General features: G+C 37.1%; 5 protein-coding genes across 5 annotated transcripts; 1 reads left to right on the top strand and 4 right to left on the bottom strand.

Annotated features, from left to right (window-relative positions):
- Nucleotides 1-4,678: 4,678 nt before the first annotated feature.
- Nucleotides 4,679-5,249, top strand: GCK72_004687 (uncharacterized protein; the record flags this gene model as incomplete). Its single annotated transcript, XM_053724831.1, has 2 exons — nt 4,679-4,921; nt 4,971-5,249. The coding sequence occupies 2 exons, from the start codon at nt 4,679-4,681 to the stop codon at nt 5,247-5,249; spliced, it is 522 nt and encodes a 173-aa protein (XP_053589025.1).
- A 2,431-nt stretch (nt 5,250-7,680) lies between these two features.
- Nucleotides 7,681-9,313, bottom strand: GCK72_004688 (uncharacterized protein; the record flags this gene model as incomplete). The annotated part of the gene is made up of 2 exons (XM_053724832.1): nt 7,681-8,158; nt 9,237-9,313. 2 exons carry the CDS (start codon nt 9,311-9,313, stop codon nt 7,681-7,683), a joined length of 555 nt encoding a protein of 184 aa, XP_053589026.1.
- A 1,287-nt stretch (nt 9,314-10,600) lies between these two features.
- GCK72_004689 (uncharacterized protein) lies at nt 10,601-12,270 on the bottom strand (the record flags this gene model as incomplete). Its single annotated transcript, XM_003104227.2, has 6 exons — nt 10,601-10,913; nt 10,959-11,236; nt 11,423-11,753; nt 11,804-12,007; nt 12,060-12,166; nt 12,217-12,270. The coding sequence occupies 6 exons, from the start codon at nt 12,268-12,270 to the stop codon at nt 10,601-10,603; spliced, it is 1,287 nt and encodes a 428-aa protein (XP_003104275.2).
- Nucleotides 12,271-13,414: 1,144 nt separating this feature from the next.
- GCK72_004690 (uncharacterized protein) lies at nt 13,415-14,943 on the bottom strand (the record flags this gene model as incomplete). Its single annotated transcript, XM_053724833.1, has 6 exons — nt 13,415-13,715; nt 13,767-14,044; nt 14,092-14,401; nt 14,484-14,687; nt 14,736-14,842; nt 14,890-14,943. The coding sequence occupies 6 exons, from the start codon at nt 14,941-14,943 to the stop codon at nt 13,415-13,417; spliced, it is 1,254 nt and encodes a 417-aa protein (XP_053589027.1).
- Nucleotides 14,944-16,032: 1,089 nt separating this feature from the next.
- Nucleotides 16,033-17,255, bottom strand: GCK72_004691 (uncharacterized protein; the record flags this gene model as incomplete). Its single annotated transcript, XM_053724834.1, has 4 exons — nt 16,033-16,294; nt 16,375-16,487; nt 16,530-16,799; nt 16,842-17,255. The coding sequence occupies 4 exons, from the start codon at nt 17,253-17,255 to the stop codon at nt 16,033-16,035; spliced, it is 1,059 nt and encodes a 352-aa protein (XP_053589028.1).
- Between the last annotated feature and the right edge of the window lie 1,504 nt (nt 17,256-18,759).

The following is an 18,759-nucleotide window of genomic DNA, read 5'->3' on the forward strand; positions in this document are numbered from 1 at the left end:
TGCACTTTTAGTTTTGAATTGTGAACATTTAGTTTTGAATTGTGAACAATTAGTTTTGAATTGTGCACTTTTAGTTGACAAATTGTATACATTTGTTTTTAGCTTGACATTCTCTATAAAACTTTGATATCATTGGGATATAGGATAGGTATATGTGTGCATAGAGGGGTCCACCTGTGTGTCAGCTAAGGGGTATCTGCGGAAAAATGGTGTTTTCATAGAAAATTGGGTAAAAGTATAGGAAAATATATGAATTTTTGTAGTTTGAGGGTATAGTTGTGTGTGTAGTAGGGTACCCTTGTCTGATTATGTTCTAACTAGTAGATTAGTCTATTTTTTCAAAAGTATTGTATGATTTTTGTAGTTTCAAAGTATATGTGTGTCATGGAGGGGGCATCTCAACTATGGGGGTATATGTGTTGTAAAATTGTGTGTATTCACTATTTTTTCGAAAGCATAGTAGAATTTTTGTAGTTTCAAGATATGTGTGTGTGTGTGTCATTGAGTGACTATGTTGACTATGGGATATATGTGCTGTAAAATTGTGTGTATTCACTATTTTTTTGACAGGGTAGTATGATTTTTGTAGTTTGAGGGTGCGTGTGTGTGGGACTCAAGAGTATGCTGACTATAAGGGGTATATTGGAACAAACTTAGGTGTTTAAAAAATCATTAACCTCATTGAAAGCCACCAGGGTTAGCCTCAGAATTCGGACATCAGAAAAGCAATATTGTTCCATCTCCGTGTACAAATCAAACGGTGTGTTGTAGTTCTCCTCGTACCACTCTTCAAATTCTTCTCTTTTGGACGTACCCATGAAATCAGGGCTGTAGTACTCTTTGGGTGGCAGTGTTGTGAGTACTTTGTCGTAGTTGTCAGGATGGTTGTATAGATAGGGGAAGTATCCTTTTGCTTCTCCGGTCAATCCAAAAGCACTGGGCATCTTTGCAAGACCCATTTGGAGGTATTGAAGTGAGTCTCGAAAGTGTATCCTCTGCTTTTTGTAACTGAATTCGGCACTGATGAATGTTTTTCCGTTCATGATGAAGCTCGGTGGTGTTGCCTCAGGTCCAGCTAACCTATCCATCTCGGCCATTACCATAACGTGATCATATCGCCCGCCATTATGAGCAATGACATAGGCTCCGTTTGCTCTTGGGTCCGTCATCAGAAACTTGGAGAATTTCGTCAAAGTCTTACTTCTCTCTTCCGGTTCAGGCTCATCCATGCTACATTCTGAGTCGCTTCCAACTTCAGAGTCTTCTTCCTCTTCCTCTTCCTCTCCGGCAAAGTGGTGGTCATCGTCCTCCTCCTCCTCCTCATCATCCTTATAACTGAATATTATTGGTTCTTTCCACGATTTTTCAACAGGTTTTGATTTTCGCTGATCAGTATTAGCTAGAGACTTGTATTAGTCGTTTTTAAGGGTTAGTGTTTTGTTAGTGCGTGAAGTAGTAAGCTTTAATGTGTAAACGTTGTTTATTGGGTAGTGGTTGGACATGGGTGTTAGAAGATATTTGATTTTAATCAGAAAAAATTATAAGATTGGGTTACAGTGTGAAATATAGCGGCTAGATAGGAAACATAATAGAGGACTCGGAAAGCGTGAATAGTACTAGTAAAAATAGTTTCGTGGGTTTGTGTGTAGAATTTTGAGGAATGATGGAGTTAATACATAGAATGTTGGTGGCTAGTAAAAGTTATAGAGAGAATTCGGTAACAAAATAATAATATAGCTGAAAAAAGGGTAGTCTTTTGTTGTTTGGATGAAAAGTCCAGATGGAAAAATAGAGACGTGGGTCAGTTGATGTGGGTAGATAGGGGGTTTAACGACTCATGGATTGTTTAGGTAAGTCTTGGAAATTTAGTGGACTCTCTCTTTTTATTTATGGCAAACCAAAAACGTGTTGTGAAACAGACATGTGGACACTTTCGATATTCCGGTGTTCTGGCGTACCGCATACAATTTGAGCAACTGAAAAAAAGATTGTTTTGCGGAAGAGGAAAAGGGAAAGCTTACAAGAAAAATTTTTTACAGTTGGGTAGAGCATGTCCCGAAGTACATTTGAGGTGTCTGTCAAAGCAATCATGTCCGGGAAAGTCGATATTGCAGTCATCACAGTGAATTTTTATGGCCGGTTCGGGCTTACAGTTGGTGAACCCACACCACCAACACTTAGCTTTGCATTTTTCGGAGTGGTGCTTACCAGCCCAGGTGGAGCATTTGTAGCAAAACCTGAAAAAAAAGATTATTTGGCATACACAAGAAAAAAAAAGTTACCTTGATGGTTTTCCACTCTTGGTATGTGTCACGTATTCATAGTGTCCCTTGTAGTGGAAGAGGCCAATGAATCCTTGTCCTTTCTCGTTATAGTGTGCTTCCTCAGTGAGAACAGTGTCACGGCCTTTGAGTGACCATAGGGTGATCTGATAGTCTTCAAGGTAAGCAGCCAAAACCTCCAAATCCTCTCGTCCATGTTCTTCTTGATCAGGATCCAACTGTGCCTGTTCGAGAAAATTTCTAGCCATCTTTAGTTGTTCTTTCGCTCGAAAAGCTTCGGAGCAATCTTTCCTTGTAAGATTGGAGAGTTTTTTCCTGATGTCAATCTTTTCCACCTCACTGGTTCTTGGGTTAGATGAATCGGAGACGAGTTTTCCAAGACATAGAGCCTTCACCATACAATGACTGTCACCTGATACACGTGTACGTTTCTCTCCAAAGTGATGTAGTAGGATCGTTTCCCTCATTTTCTCCACAGCTCGAAAATTGTTTGTCGTATCCCCCTCAGAATTTAGCGCCGCAAGTGCACTGATCTTACATCTTTCCTTTTGACTTGATTCATTGTCTTCTTGAGCAAATTGAAGTTGATGGCCTTGGGGTCTTTTCTGTACATAAAAAGTATCAGAAAATTAAAGTGTTCTGGAAAATCAACTCACCACACATTTGACATGTTTCTCTCCGGCTTTTCTCTGTCTTGGAATTGCTCGAGATTGGAAATCAGATAATCTCTCCCCTAGATAACAAGATTGGGTCACTTGACTTTCATATGGTGGTGGTGGATAGTCAGAAGCATTGGTTCCATCACTAAAATTCTTGGGTGGATAGGAAAAATCCAAACATTTCAACACAGGAAGAGCAAAAGCTGGTTTATTTTTACTTGAATAAAATGCTTCATCGCCACCTATTTCTTCTCCATCAGTCACATCGTTGTCATTGTCTGTAGAATTTTTTCTAAATATTTCGCGAAAAGTTTCAAAACTTACATTGGCTGGTTTCATCGATTCGTGTGGATCCATCAATTTTTCCGACGTTTTCAATAATACCAGGAATCGAAAGACATTTTATAGGGGTACTAGTCATCAACGCAGGACCGATATCATTAACATCAAGAGGTTTTTGGTCATTTAGATTGTTGAATAGACCGTTTGTGGGTAGTTGGGAGCAGAGTTTCATAGTATCGACACGGGAAAGTTTTGTAGCATTTTGAGGAAAGTCATCAAAGGAACAATCAGCTGGGTTCTGACAAAGAGCCATAGCCTCGGCATGAGTACGTTTTGTAGCACCATAAGGAAATTCGTCAAAAGAATCAGACATTTTTCAAGACACGACTGATCAAGAGCTTTGAAAGATGTTGAAATGAAGTTTTCTCTGTCCAGGTACCGTATTCACCTAATCCGCCCACTTTTTTACACATCATATGAGAGACCAGTGCATGTTACGTAATAGTATCAGTTGTCGAGCATTGAAACTTGGGATGAATGATTCACTTAACTAAGTTACATCAGTATTGTGAATAGTTGTTCATTAGGTATCTGGTATAGCGAAATTTTAACAATGAATCTGAGAAAGTATGAAAAAAGCAGACTTCCGATACAAATTTTTGGGTGAGTACTTTAAACCTTGAGAGGTGCAGAAAAGGTTTATTCCTAATGTTCTATGATAGAAGTTTCTGTATTTTTGTAAGTGTGAGTTTTTCGCAGATATCGAAAACAAACCGAAAACTTATTATTCTCATAAGAATATCAAGTTGTTTTTTCGAATAATTTATATTTCATATGTTTTTTCAGACCATGAAGATCGATGCGACAAGCAGATTCAGACAGTTTCTTGATGAGGAGATCTATAGAACTGTGGTCAGATGGAATCAAGAACATCAAAAGCATCCATATCATTTTGATTTCCACGGGCTGACAAGAAAAAGTGCAGAATGGTATATTGGTATGCCACTCCTGGGATAATCGACCTAAAATCAAACCTCATCTTATGGAAATGCTCAACAAGCGTTCAAGATGCTCACTTGAGCCAGAAAAGCACAATGATAGGGTTCTCAGACTGATAATCTGCTAAGTACAAGATTCTTTGAGTACGTTGTCTCTTATTGGTTTTGATGAAACAATCAAAAATGTGTGGTCCATGCATTTCTGATAGAAACATTACATGTATCGTCTGTATTATTGCTTGACTCGCCAGTAAATTGTTATTCTTTGACTCATTAGTAATTGTTAATGTCTTTTCTTTGGGTTGTTTCAGTGCATTATACTTTCTTCGATTCTTTTTCCAATATATTTTGCAGGATAGTTTTTAGAGCCTTTTCTAATTAGGCCCCGTCCCTTTTGTAAATCCTTAGTGAAGCATTGGATTCTCCAAGACCTCATTCTTTCATTTTGTTGGCGTCGATGTCAGCCGCTTTTTCTGGAGCTCTTTCTAACTCTAGCTATGTGCCGAAAACCCCACTCAAAAACCCCAACAAATTCGAACAACGAACCACTGGTAAATGGAAACGTTCAATTGAAGAGTCACATCCTGGAGCTAATCCAATTAAGCGAGCTTCAACACAAAATTCTGGAGAAGTCGAGGGACAGTCATCTGGAGACAATGCGACGAGCGGAACATTGCATGACGCTGCTCAGGCTCGTAAAGTAAGTCATACATTCCTCATACCATACACTAATTTTTCTTAATTTTCAGGATTATCTTGAAAGCAAAGCTACGGGAGTAGAGCTGCCAACCGAAGAGTCTGCCAAATTGGATCCGAAGTTTGCATTTGGAGAATCTACACTTATCATTCACATGTGTACCAAATGTCGCACTGCAAGTCGTATTTTGGACTGTATTGATATGGGAAATGGAGACAACGGTCTGGTCATCAATCTCTGCACAATTTGTCGCGCCTTGTTCAACACTCAACGCCGTATCAAATTCTTCCAACACGAACTCGCTTGCATCAAACGTCGTCAAATCCAATAATTTTCTTCCAATGTTATGCTTTACATATTCGTAGCCAACCCAATTATCTATGTTTCCCACCAAATTTTCAATTGTTTTCTTTTTCTGACAATAACTCTGTGGTCACTTATTATTCAAAAATAAATTAACAAGTTCCAATAGATCATATGTTCAAGTCTAATCATGATTATGTAACATACACCAAGGTTTTTATGAGCGAACAACAGACACTCTCTTTTCATCAGTGTATTACTTCTGGAGTAATACAGTGTGGCTGTCGCACTAGGTTGATCATGGTTATGCAATACACGCCAAGATTTTATGAGCGAGCAACAGACACTACTTTTTTTCATCCGCACTAATCGAATCATGGCTATGTAACATGCCCCAAGACCAATCTAGAAAATAGGAAACCACAGTATATGTACAGCTCTACAATGAATAAATGTCATCCCTAGTAGAATACTCATGCACTCTAAAAATGTGGTTCCTTAAAGAAAATCAGACCTGAACTAGCAAAAACATACATTTTCACTTGAAATTATGAATTGTGCACAATCGAGTTCTTAGTCAAAGAAATTTTTTCTGTGAAAAAGAATTCTGAGAATGTTTTTTGAAGCAACTTTCTCATAGTCTTTGAGGTATCCTCTCTATATCTTTGTGCAAATCTTGGACTGCAAATACCAACTGTTGTTTATGACAATTGGATAAATCAGCTGTGTGGTAGTAAGAAGGATATCCAAGAAAAAGAGCCGACATGAGGTAAATAGCACCAGAAGGGTCACTCTGTGTGTATTAGATTTTTTTTTTTTGCGGTAATTCTGGATGTTGAGTAAGAATTGTGATGGGAAAATTTAAAAATTAAGCATTGTGTGGGAAAATTCAAAAAGAATTAACACACAATGATGGAATACTATTTGAAAAAAAAACAGATGACAATTGAAAAAATATCACAATCAAGGAACAGATTAGTCAAAAAGCAAATTGACAAACATTCGAAAAAAATTGGCAGGGAAAGTTTGAAAAAATTTGAAAAGAATTTGAAAAAATAAAAAAATTAGCGCGAAGAAGTGTGAACATTTTTTGAAACTTCGAAATTTTTGTAATTTGAAAAATTTTGAATCTTTGAAAAATTTTGAAATTTGAAAAATTTTGAATCTTTGAAAAAAATTTGAAATTGGAAAAATTTTGAATCTTTGAAAAATTTTGAATCTTTGAAAAAATTTTGAAATTGGAAAAATTTTGAATCTTTGAAAAAATTTGAAATTTGAATTTGAATCTTTGAAAAATTTTGAATCTTTGAAAAATTTTGAATCTTTGAAAAATTTTGAATCTTTGAAAAAATTTTGAAATTGGAAAAATGTTGAATCTTTGAAAAATTTGAAATTTGAATTTGAATCTTTTGAAAAATTTTTGAATCTTTGAAAAATTTTGAATCTTTGAAAAAAATTTGAAATTTTTTTTTTTGATTTCACCCGAGATCGAACCTACCCTCTCCCTCCCCTCACCCTCACCTTCCTTCTACCATCCACCCTCCGCGCAACACCTGACACCCACATCTTCACCCTCTCCCTCCTGGAGGGGAGGGTGAAATTATCCCATCCTACTACTTATTTTCATGGGAAATATTCTCAAAAAAGACAAAAAACAGAAATTAATCGAAAAAATGGAGAAAATGCCCGATTTTGACAAATTTTTCGACTAAAAGATTTTGGTTTTTTTTTATATGTTCTCAGTTTTGGTGAACTCCAAATATAATAGATTAGCGAATGAATCAATCTTCAAAGTGTGGTGGCTTTTGTATACCATAAAACGGTCCATACCTAATATTTTTTGAAAATTCTTTTTTCTCCCCTTAGATAATGTCTATGACAACAGTATATGACGAATAAATAAAGCTTTTAGTGAAACACTTCCGAAATCAAACCGTCCTAATGATTCCTCCCATAAATTCAGCTCAAAATCGGGTTTCCACAGAATGACCCCCCATCGAACGGAATCATCCAGGGATTGGTATTCCATTAGACATCACCAAAACTGAGAACATATCAAAAAAACCAAAATCTTTTTAGTCGAAAAATTTGTCAAAATCGGGAATTTTCTCCATTTTTTCGATTAATTTTTGTTTTTTGTCTTTTTTTGACAATATTTCCCATGAAAATAGTTGTAAATTTTACATAAATCGAAAGATAATGTTCTCTTCTAATAGTTTTTTACATTTTTCCGATCGAAATTTCATTCAAAACCGGCGAAATTCCGTTTCCGCCGCCTCTCCCTTCAACAATTGGAGCGGGGAGGCGGGGGACGAGAGAGCGTGCGGCGGCCGAGAGACGCAGAGAAATTTTCCCGTGGCGACCAAAGACAATCTTCACTCTCGCCCACCACTGATTTCAAGAAATCCTGACTCCTAGACTGTCTATCTGTCTGTGCAACCAAAACTCCGGATGTCTGTCTATCTGTCTGTGAGTAAATCTGGATGTCCAAATGTCTCTCTACCCGGCCTTCCAGATGCCTGTATGTCTGTCATGTCCAGATGTCCCTCCTCAAACTCACAAATGACTTCTTTCTTGTGCGCTCGGAACGTCTTCACCTCCTTCATCATCCGAATATCGTACAATTTCACCAAATGATCTCTTCCACCCGTCAACAACCAATTCCCGTTTTTATTGAACTCCACCGCCATCACACTACTCTTGTGCTCCTGAAGAGTCGCCAGACACGATCCAGTCTTCGGATCCCAAATCTTCACTGGTTGTTGAGTGTCACGTGATCCTGTCACCAGTAATCCCTTCGTCGGATGCCAATCGATACATCTCACTTCTGCTCCATGGCCTCTGAGCACTCGTTCTTCTGAGTACCGCGCGAAATCCCAGACACGGGCGGTTCCGTCGTCGGACGCTGTCGCGAATTTTACGTCGGTTGGGGCGAATCTGAAAGAATAAGTGGATGGGGATTTGATATTTTTACAGGGATTTTCTTATAAGAACAAGCCGTTTTTGAACAGTTTTTGCTTCAGAAATAGAAATTTTCAGGTATTTATTAGGAAGAAATGTGTCAATTAGATTTGAAGTATTGCAAGACAGTTTCAGCCAAAATTTCTGTTTTTCATTTATTCAGCTTGCAAAATGAGCAAATTTTCCGATTATTTGTGTCTTTTTGTTCAAAAACTATAATTTTCAGACAGTTTTAAAGTGAAATCAGAAAAAATGGATGTATTTTTAGTAAAATAAGGGTTTTCTAACATTTTCCGAATAAAAAAACAAAAATTTAGTGTTTTTGATCGTTAGAAAAATTGAAATTTCAGTGTTTTTCAAACAAAAATCGCAAATCTGACTGAAAAACATGATTTAAATCAGAATTTATACGATTTCTATGTAGGTTTTTATCAATTTTCTGTTTAAATTTGCGGTTTTTGTTGCAAAAACAAAAATTCTGACAAGGGAACTCCTTTTAGAAAATTTTTGAGAATTGGCTCAAAATGGGTTCATAGGTAGTTTCGACCATTCTGAATACGATGGTAACAAAGTCTTTTGCCCCTTCCTGCTCTGGAGCTCAAAACATGAGCTCGAAACATGCAGCACATGGTTTCGCACTCTTGTCACTCCCTTCCGGGCATTACTTTCCCGTGGCTTCGGCGGCTCAGTGGTAGTGGGCGGGCGCGACAGTGGGAGAGTCCGGTGTTCGACTCTCTCTCTCTCGAGATTTTGTTTTTGCTTTTTTGTATCCCTCAATTTCAGAAGACAGTGTTATAACTTTGTGCCAGAAATGGCTTTTTTTGAGCTTCAGTTTTTGAGTTTCAGCCTAAAGAGTTCCCTTTTAAGTGTTTTTTAAGTAAAAAATAGTCAAAATCAGAATAAATTTCCATGTTTTGCGTTGCAAAACCAGAAATTTAGGTGTTTCAGACTGATTCTAGCTCTAAGTTTTTTTTGTCATTCTAATGAGGGTTGGTTTCCGACCAAAATTCTGACAATTTAGGGAATTTAGCATCGAAAACAAAAAAAAACTTACGCCAATCCTCGAATCGCTTCATCTTTGTGTGCCGAGAACATGTGGGCGTTGTTCATATTCGGTTGCCAGTACTTCATATTCTAGCATTCGTGGATTGGGCGCCCAGCCAGTGCTGAAAATAAGGGAAACTTGCGGTTTTTGAAATGGCGGAATAGAAAGATTTTCGAATTCCCCTCAACTCCGATTCGCATTTTAGATTCTCAAAAGTGTATTTATATGTTATAACATTTTTCAGAATCTATTATCCTGAGTTTTAATCTTAAAATTTCTAAATTTACCTCTATTTCTGCACTTTTACAGCTCACCGCCGACGATTAACTGCATAACTTCTCGATGAAATGCGAGAGAAAAAACATCGCCGGGGAAATTCGCGCCCACGTGGGTTACGGTATTGAAGGCGCAAACAAAACTTTAATTGAGTTTCTGGAAAAAGTACTCATGCCATTTATATTTGAATTCATTAAAAGCAGATTTTCGTGAAATAATTTCCCGAAACCAATCGCAAACAATAAAATTCATTAATTCGAAAATTATAATTTTCAAATAAATGACAATAGATAGCCTCATCTGATTTGGAATCAATATTTGTTGATAAGGCTTTTTTCTCTCGATTTTGAATGAAGTAGAGGTTTTGCAAATAAGTAAGGCATTCAATTTTAAAGGTACAACAATTCCAAGGTACAAGAATATACAACAGGGTACAACGTTTCCAATATTTCTATTCGAGGGTAAATTGTAGGGGGATTAATGTGCGGGGTACTCATGAAAAGTCACCTTATTAATATGAAAAGTGTACTAGAAAAATATTGAAATGAAGAGGAGAATGAAAACGGGAGGAGAAACAAATCCCGCCTTTGCAAAAAAATGTATGGTATTTTCATATTATAATGTATGCGTTTCGCCAAGTTCACTTTCATTCTTCAAGAACCAACTGAAATCGAAGGTTTGGTCAGTGAGAAAGTTCTAGAAATTTCAATTACTAGGGAAGGCCATGGTCTGGAGTTTTGGGTCATGACCTATAACGTTGGAAAGCTCAGAAAACGCAGATTTCAAAGATATATTTACTTGTTGTCCTTGAGATATGGTATTCCAGAAAAACAAGGTTAAGTTTAGAAAAATGTCAAATTATTGCCTTAACGAACTTGTGCGGAGAGGGTTCAAAAGCAAGCATATCTAACTTTTTCGAAATGATCTTGAAACAGGTTTGCATGGTTTGCAGTTCTTTTTGGATCTTCATAGCTCAAAAACGAGGCCATTTGATCTTCTTCAGCTACAAGATTATTCTGTCAATTACAAATTCGCTGGAAGTATGAAAATGTACTCGCCGCATTATAATATGAAAACATCATAACTGACTGCCGCATTTAAACTGGATATTGAAGTATAAGACCATATTCATTGATCTCATCAATCTGCCTTCTCACTTGTCTCAGCTCCTCCTCTAACTCTCGTCTTCTTCTGTTTCTCTTTTCAATTTCTTCATTACTATTTGGCTCATCTCCTTCGTCTATTCTCAACAATTCCTTCTCCAACTCCTTCACTTTTTCCAGTAATTCAAGCATTTCAAATATTCCACTCCACTTATCTGTTGGCCACACATTGAACTCGACAGTTTTATCTTTCTCAAAATCAAGATGACCGACCACTAGTTTTTCGTTTGAAATTTTCTTCATTTTTCTGAAAACTTACACATGACATCCTCCTCTCAATTGATAAACTTACAAAAAGAAATGCGGCAAACCGTTTACATAATACAGTAGAATAGTGAGCTGGTCAGTGAGCACAGTCTCATCAATTACTGTACCTTCCTTCAGTTTCATTGTCAATCTTGTCAGTATTGCCTCATCACAGTCAACCCAATGTTTCAGGAATTCATTCAGGTCTTTGCAATCAAAATTTGAAGATTTGAGATTGACAAAACATTCATTCTTCACTGATTTTAAGTCATCCAGAGTTGCCCATCGTCCTTCATTATATTGAATTTTTTTGTATTTAAATGCCTGAATTCGAAAAAGTTAAAAGCGTGGTAAAGTCGGCAGTGCGAGGTTACAGTAAATATCAAATTGAGCCATTGAGTTACGGGAGTTATTTCAGTTTTTCAGAAACGAGTCCTAACTCCTCAAAGTAATTATCTACTACATTTTGAGGTGGCTTTAAAAATCTCTGAATATTTCCTTCGAACTCACTTTGGAATGTTTGAAATCCGTCGGTATGCCCGCTGTCACTGCCAAATTTGCCGTCACTGGTATCAAATCCATCACTTCCGTCAAAAACTCCCTAGTCAAGCTGCCATTATGAAAAACAAACGTATGAATAATTGTCTTATCATAGTTGTTAACAGCTGTTAGATTTTCAACCAAGTAGCGGCAAACACTATCCATCGACGGGGTTTTAAAATAAAATATCCATTTGATAAGAGAAGGAGAGTACAGTGAAATGATTCGTCTGTAGATTTCGAGCATTTCGTCTGGTGGAAATTCCTGATTGAATTGAATTGAACCGTTCTTTTCTTGTAAACTGAAAGAAAATTTCTATAACTTTTGATATTTCAATAATCTCCGAATTACCTCTCACACAACATTCCCATCTTGTTTACCAAATTCACTTCTTTATTCCCTACTCCTATCTTAAAACTCAATTTCAAAGAGTCTGGAACTTTCGATAAAAATGTCATGTGTCGATCATTGATATGAACACAGAAAAAGTTCATTTTATGTCTGGATGCTCTCAGGAAGAGTTCCAATCGATATGAGCACATTGATAGGTTTAGTCTGCAAAAAATAAGACTCAGTTCGATAGTTTCCAGATTTTTCTAGAACTCACATTTCCTCTGGATTCATCATTTTTGTTATAAGTCTCAATGGAATTGCTGGAAGTCTCAGAAGTGGAAGCGGTTTCTTTTTTGGCGGGGAAACTAAAGAGTTTATGATCTGAAAGAGTAAACAAGGATAAAAACTAATCGATTAATCAGATCACTTACACAAAGAGGACATGAATAACTTGGAACCGTTGAGCCAATTTTCCAGAAGCACATCTTTAGAAAACCGTGAAATCTGAAAACTATAATATTAGTAACATTCAAAAAGACGAAAGAGGATTATCGATTCTGAAGGTGTAACGTCGTTCTCATAGGCCAATTAATGGTTTATTTATCTTGGTATTCCCAGGGACCCCCTCCGGGGTGCCGAACAGCACTATCCACTGCTGTATGTCAATCTTATCTACCAAATAATTGGAAAGAGTCGAGTTGGTATTTACAACGACAAACCATTGAACACAAGTTATGTGTGCAATTAAAGATTCATGATTAAATTGACACATAACAGCTCGAAAACTTGAAATTGCTGAAATACGCCTGGGAAAGAGAGGAGACGACGAAGAAATGGGACAGAAACCGAAACGAATCGAGGTACAACCCTTATGGTTAAATGTGCTTAGGCTGCAAAGCGTAAGGTCTGCAACGGAAATAGTTGGAATTTTCCCAAGTCCCGCTGCGTGCGCGTCGCGGTTTATATTGAAGGATACGACAAATAAACGTAAAATTTGAATTTAGCACCGTGTCAACCGTTTTGCGATGAAGCGCGTTTGGGCGCGTTTGAGCGAATTTACGCCACGAACTGTTGTAAATGTATGGCAATATTCTAATGTTCTTAGTTCCCACTACAGTATAAACAGCTGCTCCTTATTTTATTTTTGTAATTGGTCTGCTGTACGACCGTATTGCCTCCTTTTCCTAGAAGGCTAATCCTCCTGCAGAGGGCCTTCCTCACGAATCAATACACCTTCTTCTTCTACTTCTTTTTCTCCTGTTTCTTCCGATTTTTCTTCAATTTCAGATAAACGAATGTGCGTTTGGAAAATTGGAAAATTTCGTCCGACTTGTCAACGTACGCTATGTGTGACCCTAGAAACCCTACATGAAAAGTTAGGCTAGCAATGGACGATTTCAATTTCTCGAGTCATATACATGTTTTTAGTTAAAAATGTTCTAGACTAAACCACTAGATACACAAAAAAAGGGATATTCAAAAGCCTTTAATTGGTTTTTGATTTTTCAGTAAGGCTATGGTAGTACATGGAAATATACCTATAAGGTTGTTTATTAGCGAGCAATATATTTATTTAACTGTAATATCAAATCAAAGACAGTTGAAGAACCAGAATATTGTTGCTGTTTTCTACATTGCAAAAATATATTCTTTCTCATTGTTTTCCATCAGTTGTCTTCTCAAAAGCACTAATCCGGAAGAAATTTCTCGAACTATTTTGTTCCTTGCTTCCGTCTCTCCAAGATTCTCAGCTGCTTCTTCGATTCTCGACAATTCGATTTCCAAGTCTTTCTTCTTCTCAAGTAGTTTCAAAAGTTCATTAATATCGGGATGTGTCTCAGGGCGTAGTACTAAAAGCTCAAATATATCACTTACAAAATCATTAAAATATGCCAGCGAGAACTCGTTATTGATGTCATTTCTCATTTTTCTGAAATCATTCAAATAAGAAACTCTAACAAAAAATAAGAGAATAACTCACATGAAAATATGGTTACAGTTGTCATTCGGTGTCTGGACAGTCACCAATTGATCAGTTAGAATGTTCTTATCAATTACAGTACCCTCCTTCATTCTCAGGTATAGTCTTCGAAACATATGTTCCTCACAGTCAACCCAATACTTCAAGAACTCGTTGATATCAGAACTATCGAAGTTTGTAGTTTCCAGTGTAACTACTTTGGAGTTTCTGACAGTTTTCAAATCGTCTACAGTAACCCAACGAGCTTCTTTGTAGTTTATTGAAAAGTACTTCATAGCCTGAAATGTTCTAAAATAACACAAATCACACCCCAATTAAAACGAACCTTGGAATGTCTAAAATTCAATGAAATATCTGAAAATATACACATCTCCATGGAAACCGGGGCGCGATCCATTACAGCTGTCAACAACTCCTCACTCAAACTGCCTTCCCGAAATACAAGCATGTCACATTTTCCGGTCAACGCTTTATCGAAATAGTACCAAAAAGTGGGCATTTCCATATCATCAAAATGGAAAGCCCATTGAATGAAGGGGCTTGAATGAAGTGAACTGACGAGGTTGCACATTGCGAGGATTTCGTTTTTTGATATATATTCAATCGAAAATATGTTTTGATCTTCTTGATATCCTCTATAAAGAACTAGTATTAAGAATTATTACGGTTATGACTAAAACAACTATTCCGATTTGGACTGTGAATTGAATAGTTTACCTGTTACACAGTTGCTTCATTTTGGTGACCTTTTCCAGTTGTCTCTCATTTTTCACCTTCTCAAAATTGACAGAGAGGTAATCCCGTTTGCCCATATCAAATTGAAGAAATGAATCATTCAATTGGTAATGAAATCCTCTGACTTTGTATTTTGATGATTTGAGAAAAAGTTCCATTTGATAAGAGCATATGGAGAGTTTCAGGCTAGAAAAGGGAAACATGGATTGGTTGGCACTTATAACATTCCCTTACATTTCATTCGAATTCATCATTCTTGTGATCAATCGTAATGGAACTAATGGGAGTTTCAGCAATGGAAATGGTGTGAATTTCAAATTGAATAATTTTGATAAAAATCTCTGAAATAAAGTAAACAAAATCAATTGAAAAGTGCACTTAAACTTACACAAATTGTGCATCGACAAGTCGGACTAACTTTCCCAGTTTTCCAAATACACATTGTTTGTCTGAAAATAGAAAAAAGATGTAGAGAGCGGGAAAAAAGAACGACAAGAATTATTGATTCTTGAGGTCTGTGCACACATCAGACTATTTACAACGTCATCTGTTCGTCATTTGTCCTACTGTAGTAGAGGATGGAGGGTCATCGGCCCCAACTCCAAGGGTGCAACGGTTTGAGGGTACAACGAAACGTCATGGCGTCCATCCTTTGATGAAAAATTGAAAAAAATGTTCACAGAAGAAAGTTGGATCACCCGGATCAAAAAAAGTTCCTGATTCTTCTCAAATTAGTAGTGACTTCTGGAAGAAGATAGATGGGAAACGTTTTATTATGATGCAGGTAGGTTTTTAAAAACAAGTTTCTTAAAATTTGTTTATGGTTTTTCATTTGTGATAGTATTTTGTAAAAATTTTGTTGCTTGTTATTGAATGAACATTTTGGAACAATTCGATGCACAAAGGGTATTCCATTTTCAGAATCGATTATCATGAGTTTTAGTTTCGAAAATATTGAATTTACCATTCTAAATATCTGCACCAGAGCTGTGCGGAATTCCTTCCTTCGACTTCCTTCTTCTTTCTTCCGTTGAAAATTTTTTGCCACTTCCGACTTCCGTGTAAAAAGTTTACAAAATTTTTGTAATTTTCGACAGATTTTCGGTGGAATTTTGGTGGCTTTTGATGGAATTTTGTATGAAAACAACGCCAAAATTCGTTTTCAAAGATGACTAGAAAAAATTTCCACAAATTTGTCATTTTCAAAATGATCTTCCGACTTCCGGGTTCGGAACCCAACTTCCCTTTTCCATACTTGTCACGGGCCGGGCCGGGCCGGGCCCGCTAAAAAAATCTTCGGGCCCGGCCCTGGCTGGCCCGGCCCGTCAAAACATTGAAATTTTTTTTTCGTTGTTTTCGCATTGTTTGGTCGTTTACTACTTTATGGCAAACATATTATTGATTAGTAATTATAAAAAGACAACAAGTGAAAACGGAAATTGACAGAATAATTAAACGAATCAGAACTAGATCAAATGACAACGAAAGAAACACGCACAAAAAAGATTAAAATAACAAATAAAACCAGTTATCATGGCAATAGTTCTGGGTATTTGTTAGTCAATTGAGTTCCCAGCACGACGTACTCAGCCTTCAAGTATGAGAGTCTAGTTCTTCGTTTGTCAAGAAGAAATGCAGCTTGGGAAAATGCAGATTCACATACAGATTCCGAAGGAACAACTGACAGCACTTTGAGCGCGACATCGAAAAGGTGGGGGTACACGTTTCTCCGGGACTTCCAGTAGTCCTCGACGCTCTCATTGGAAAGCGCATCAACATGCTCGGACTCGTATCTGAATAAATATGCTCACAGGAAACTGTCTTGATGTCTCACCTTTCTAATTCACTTGTAGTTTCACCAGTACTCTCTGACACATCCGATACAAGTGATAGCAGTTTTGAAACACTACTGGAAGATTTAATTGGTTTCGGTGTAACTGGCAAGCGGATTTCCTGTAGCAACAGACTGAGAATGTAGCTTTTTGCCTGAAAAACATGTTGTTTCTAGTCCTGTTGTCGATCCCGTACCTTTTGACGTTCTGAACAGCTGAAACTCAACATCTTCTTTGTTTTTGGAGATATATAGACGGCGGCGAAATGAACACTATCGAATTCTTCGTAATAGTGCGGAAGTACAGCCAATCCTGATCTTGATAATGCGTCAACAGTCTCAGAACAGATCGAATCCAAATCATGGAGAGAAACATCATCGAATTTTCCAGATAACAATGAATTGAAGCGAGTTTCGAGCAGTTTATAAGTCGGAAGAACCAGATGGAGGGTTACTTCAGATTGCGTCTGAAATTCTATCGATTTGAGCATTTTGTATCATTTACTCACCTGGTAGAGTTGATTATAATCGAGAAGCGGCTCCATAACTAACAACGTAGATTTTGCAACTTTCAGCGACTCATTGAATAATTCATGATGTGCCGAACGTACTTTGGTTGGAAGCATGCCAATAACCAAAGAGATTTCATCAGACAAAATGATAATATCCTTCAAACATTTCAGTCCGTTCATCCAACGAGTTTCGATCGGCAATGCAGGAAGTCTCGAGAGATTTTGACAGGCGTTTACATTTCCACGGAGGCCACCGGAAATAATTTGAGCCAGCTTGAAAATTCTCGAAACTTTTTCCAATTGCTTTGAAACTGGAAGTAGTTCCAGGGAATGAGCATCGAGAGGAACCACCATATGTTGAGCCACCAAATTCAACGAATGGTTCACACAGCGAATATCTGAAAACGGCATTTCACAGTTGTATATTTTTTAGGAAAAATACATGATTCAAAAAATGCGGAAAATAGAAGTTTTTACCCGGAACCCCCTTTTTTTATGTGTCTGAAGTTAAAAACCAATCATTTATATCACATGAAAATACAAAAAATCAAGTAAAACGAACCAAGAAGACGATGGCGACGACGAGGAGGAGAACGAGGAAGATGGCGGTGCAGCCGATCACCCCGTATCCGACAAACAATTCCTCCTCGCCTCCCACCGGTTGACGCTGAGCTACCTCGATATCGATGGCTACATCTTCGACGCGTTGAGCTTGACGACGACGAGGCTTAAAATAAGAAAATTTTGAACTTCCAACACAAACTGACGATGAGAAATCGGCCCCTCTTCTTAAATCACGTAAGTATGAGCTTGCCGATTTGAAGTGGGCGGAGCTTAAAAAAATGTCGATAATTTTGTCGATAATTTTGTCCGCACTCATTTTTCTTAATAACTTTCTTTGTTCTCAACTTTTTCAAAAATTTCTTTTTTGGGGTGATTCAAAAACTTGGGGCGCCAGTGGCGACCGGCAGGGGTTAGGATTAGAGCAATTGAGCGAAAGTTATGAGCTAAAAAGTGAGTGCAACTTTTTTCGCTCAAAAATATGGCTTGAGAAATTTCCGATTTCCGCCGTTTTCTATTTCGTACAACGCCAGCTTTGAATATTTCTGGGGGATCTTTTGGACTCAAGATCTCTAAACATCTGGCTATCGAGACATGTAAAAATTATTTGGATATCTGGCAAAATAAGATTTACAGCCATAAAAGTGTGAGCTCAACTTTTTTTCTCGATTTTTTCACTTTCCTCTCGATATCTCGTGCTGTATTGAACCGAGAGCTTTGAAATTTAGTACAGTTATGTAACTTGGCATGGGAAAGATGGCTAAAAAATTAGATTTCGAAATAGATCTGATGGCTTCGAGTTACATTCAAATAACCTGAAAAAAATGAGCAAATGTAAAAATGACGAATAATGACGTGACGTAATGGATAATTGAATTTTAAATCTCAGGTTTCTTTTTTAATTTATTTTCATTTCTTAATTCATTTTGTGAGTATACCTCCATACTTTCAAATGTATCTCAGCTGAAACAAGTCAGTTTTGAAAAAACTTTTTTTTCAAAGGTAGCTGAAATATCCTGTAAAATTTACATAAATTTTTTTTTCATTGTGATCGGCTGAGTTTTTTGATTATCGATTTTTTCTGATCTTGCTTTGAAAATCCGGAAAAAACTTTTTATTTTTGAACTGCACCCTATGATTTTTTGAGTTGAAAATGTTGAACAACGTTCATAAATACAAAATACAATGTTAGAATGCTTCTGTGAATCTTGAACATCGTGCTACAGCTCCAGAAGTCCAATGTGGTATGATCGGCTAAATCGTCATAACTCATCGAAAAATAGTCCAAATTGGTAGAAAATTGCGGGAAAAGATGCGTATTACATTTATCAACATTGTTACAATCGAAAATCAT

Source organism: Caenorhabditis remanei, chromosome II, assembly GCF_010183535.1.
Source record: "Caenorhabditis remanei strain PX506 chromosome II, whole genome shotgun sequence".
NCBI lineage: Eukaryota > Metazoa > Nematoda > Chromadorea > Rhabditida > Rhabditidae > Caenorhabditis > Caenorhabditis remanei.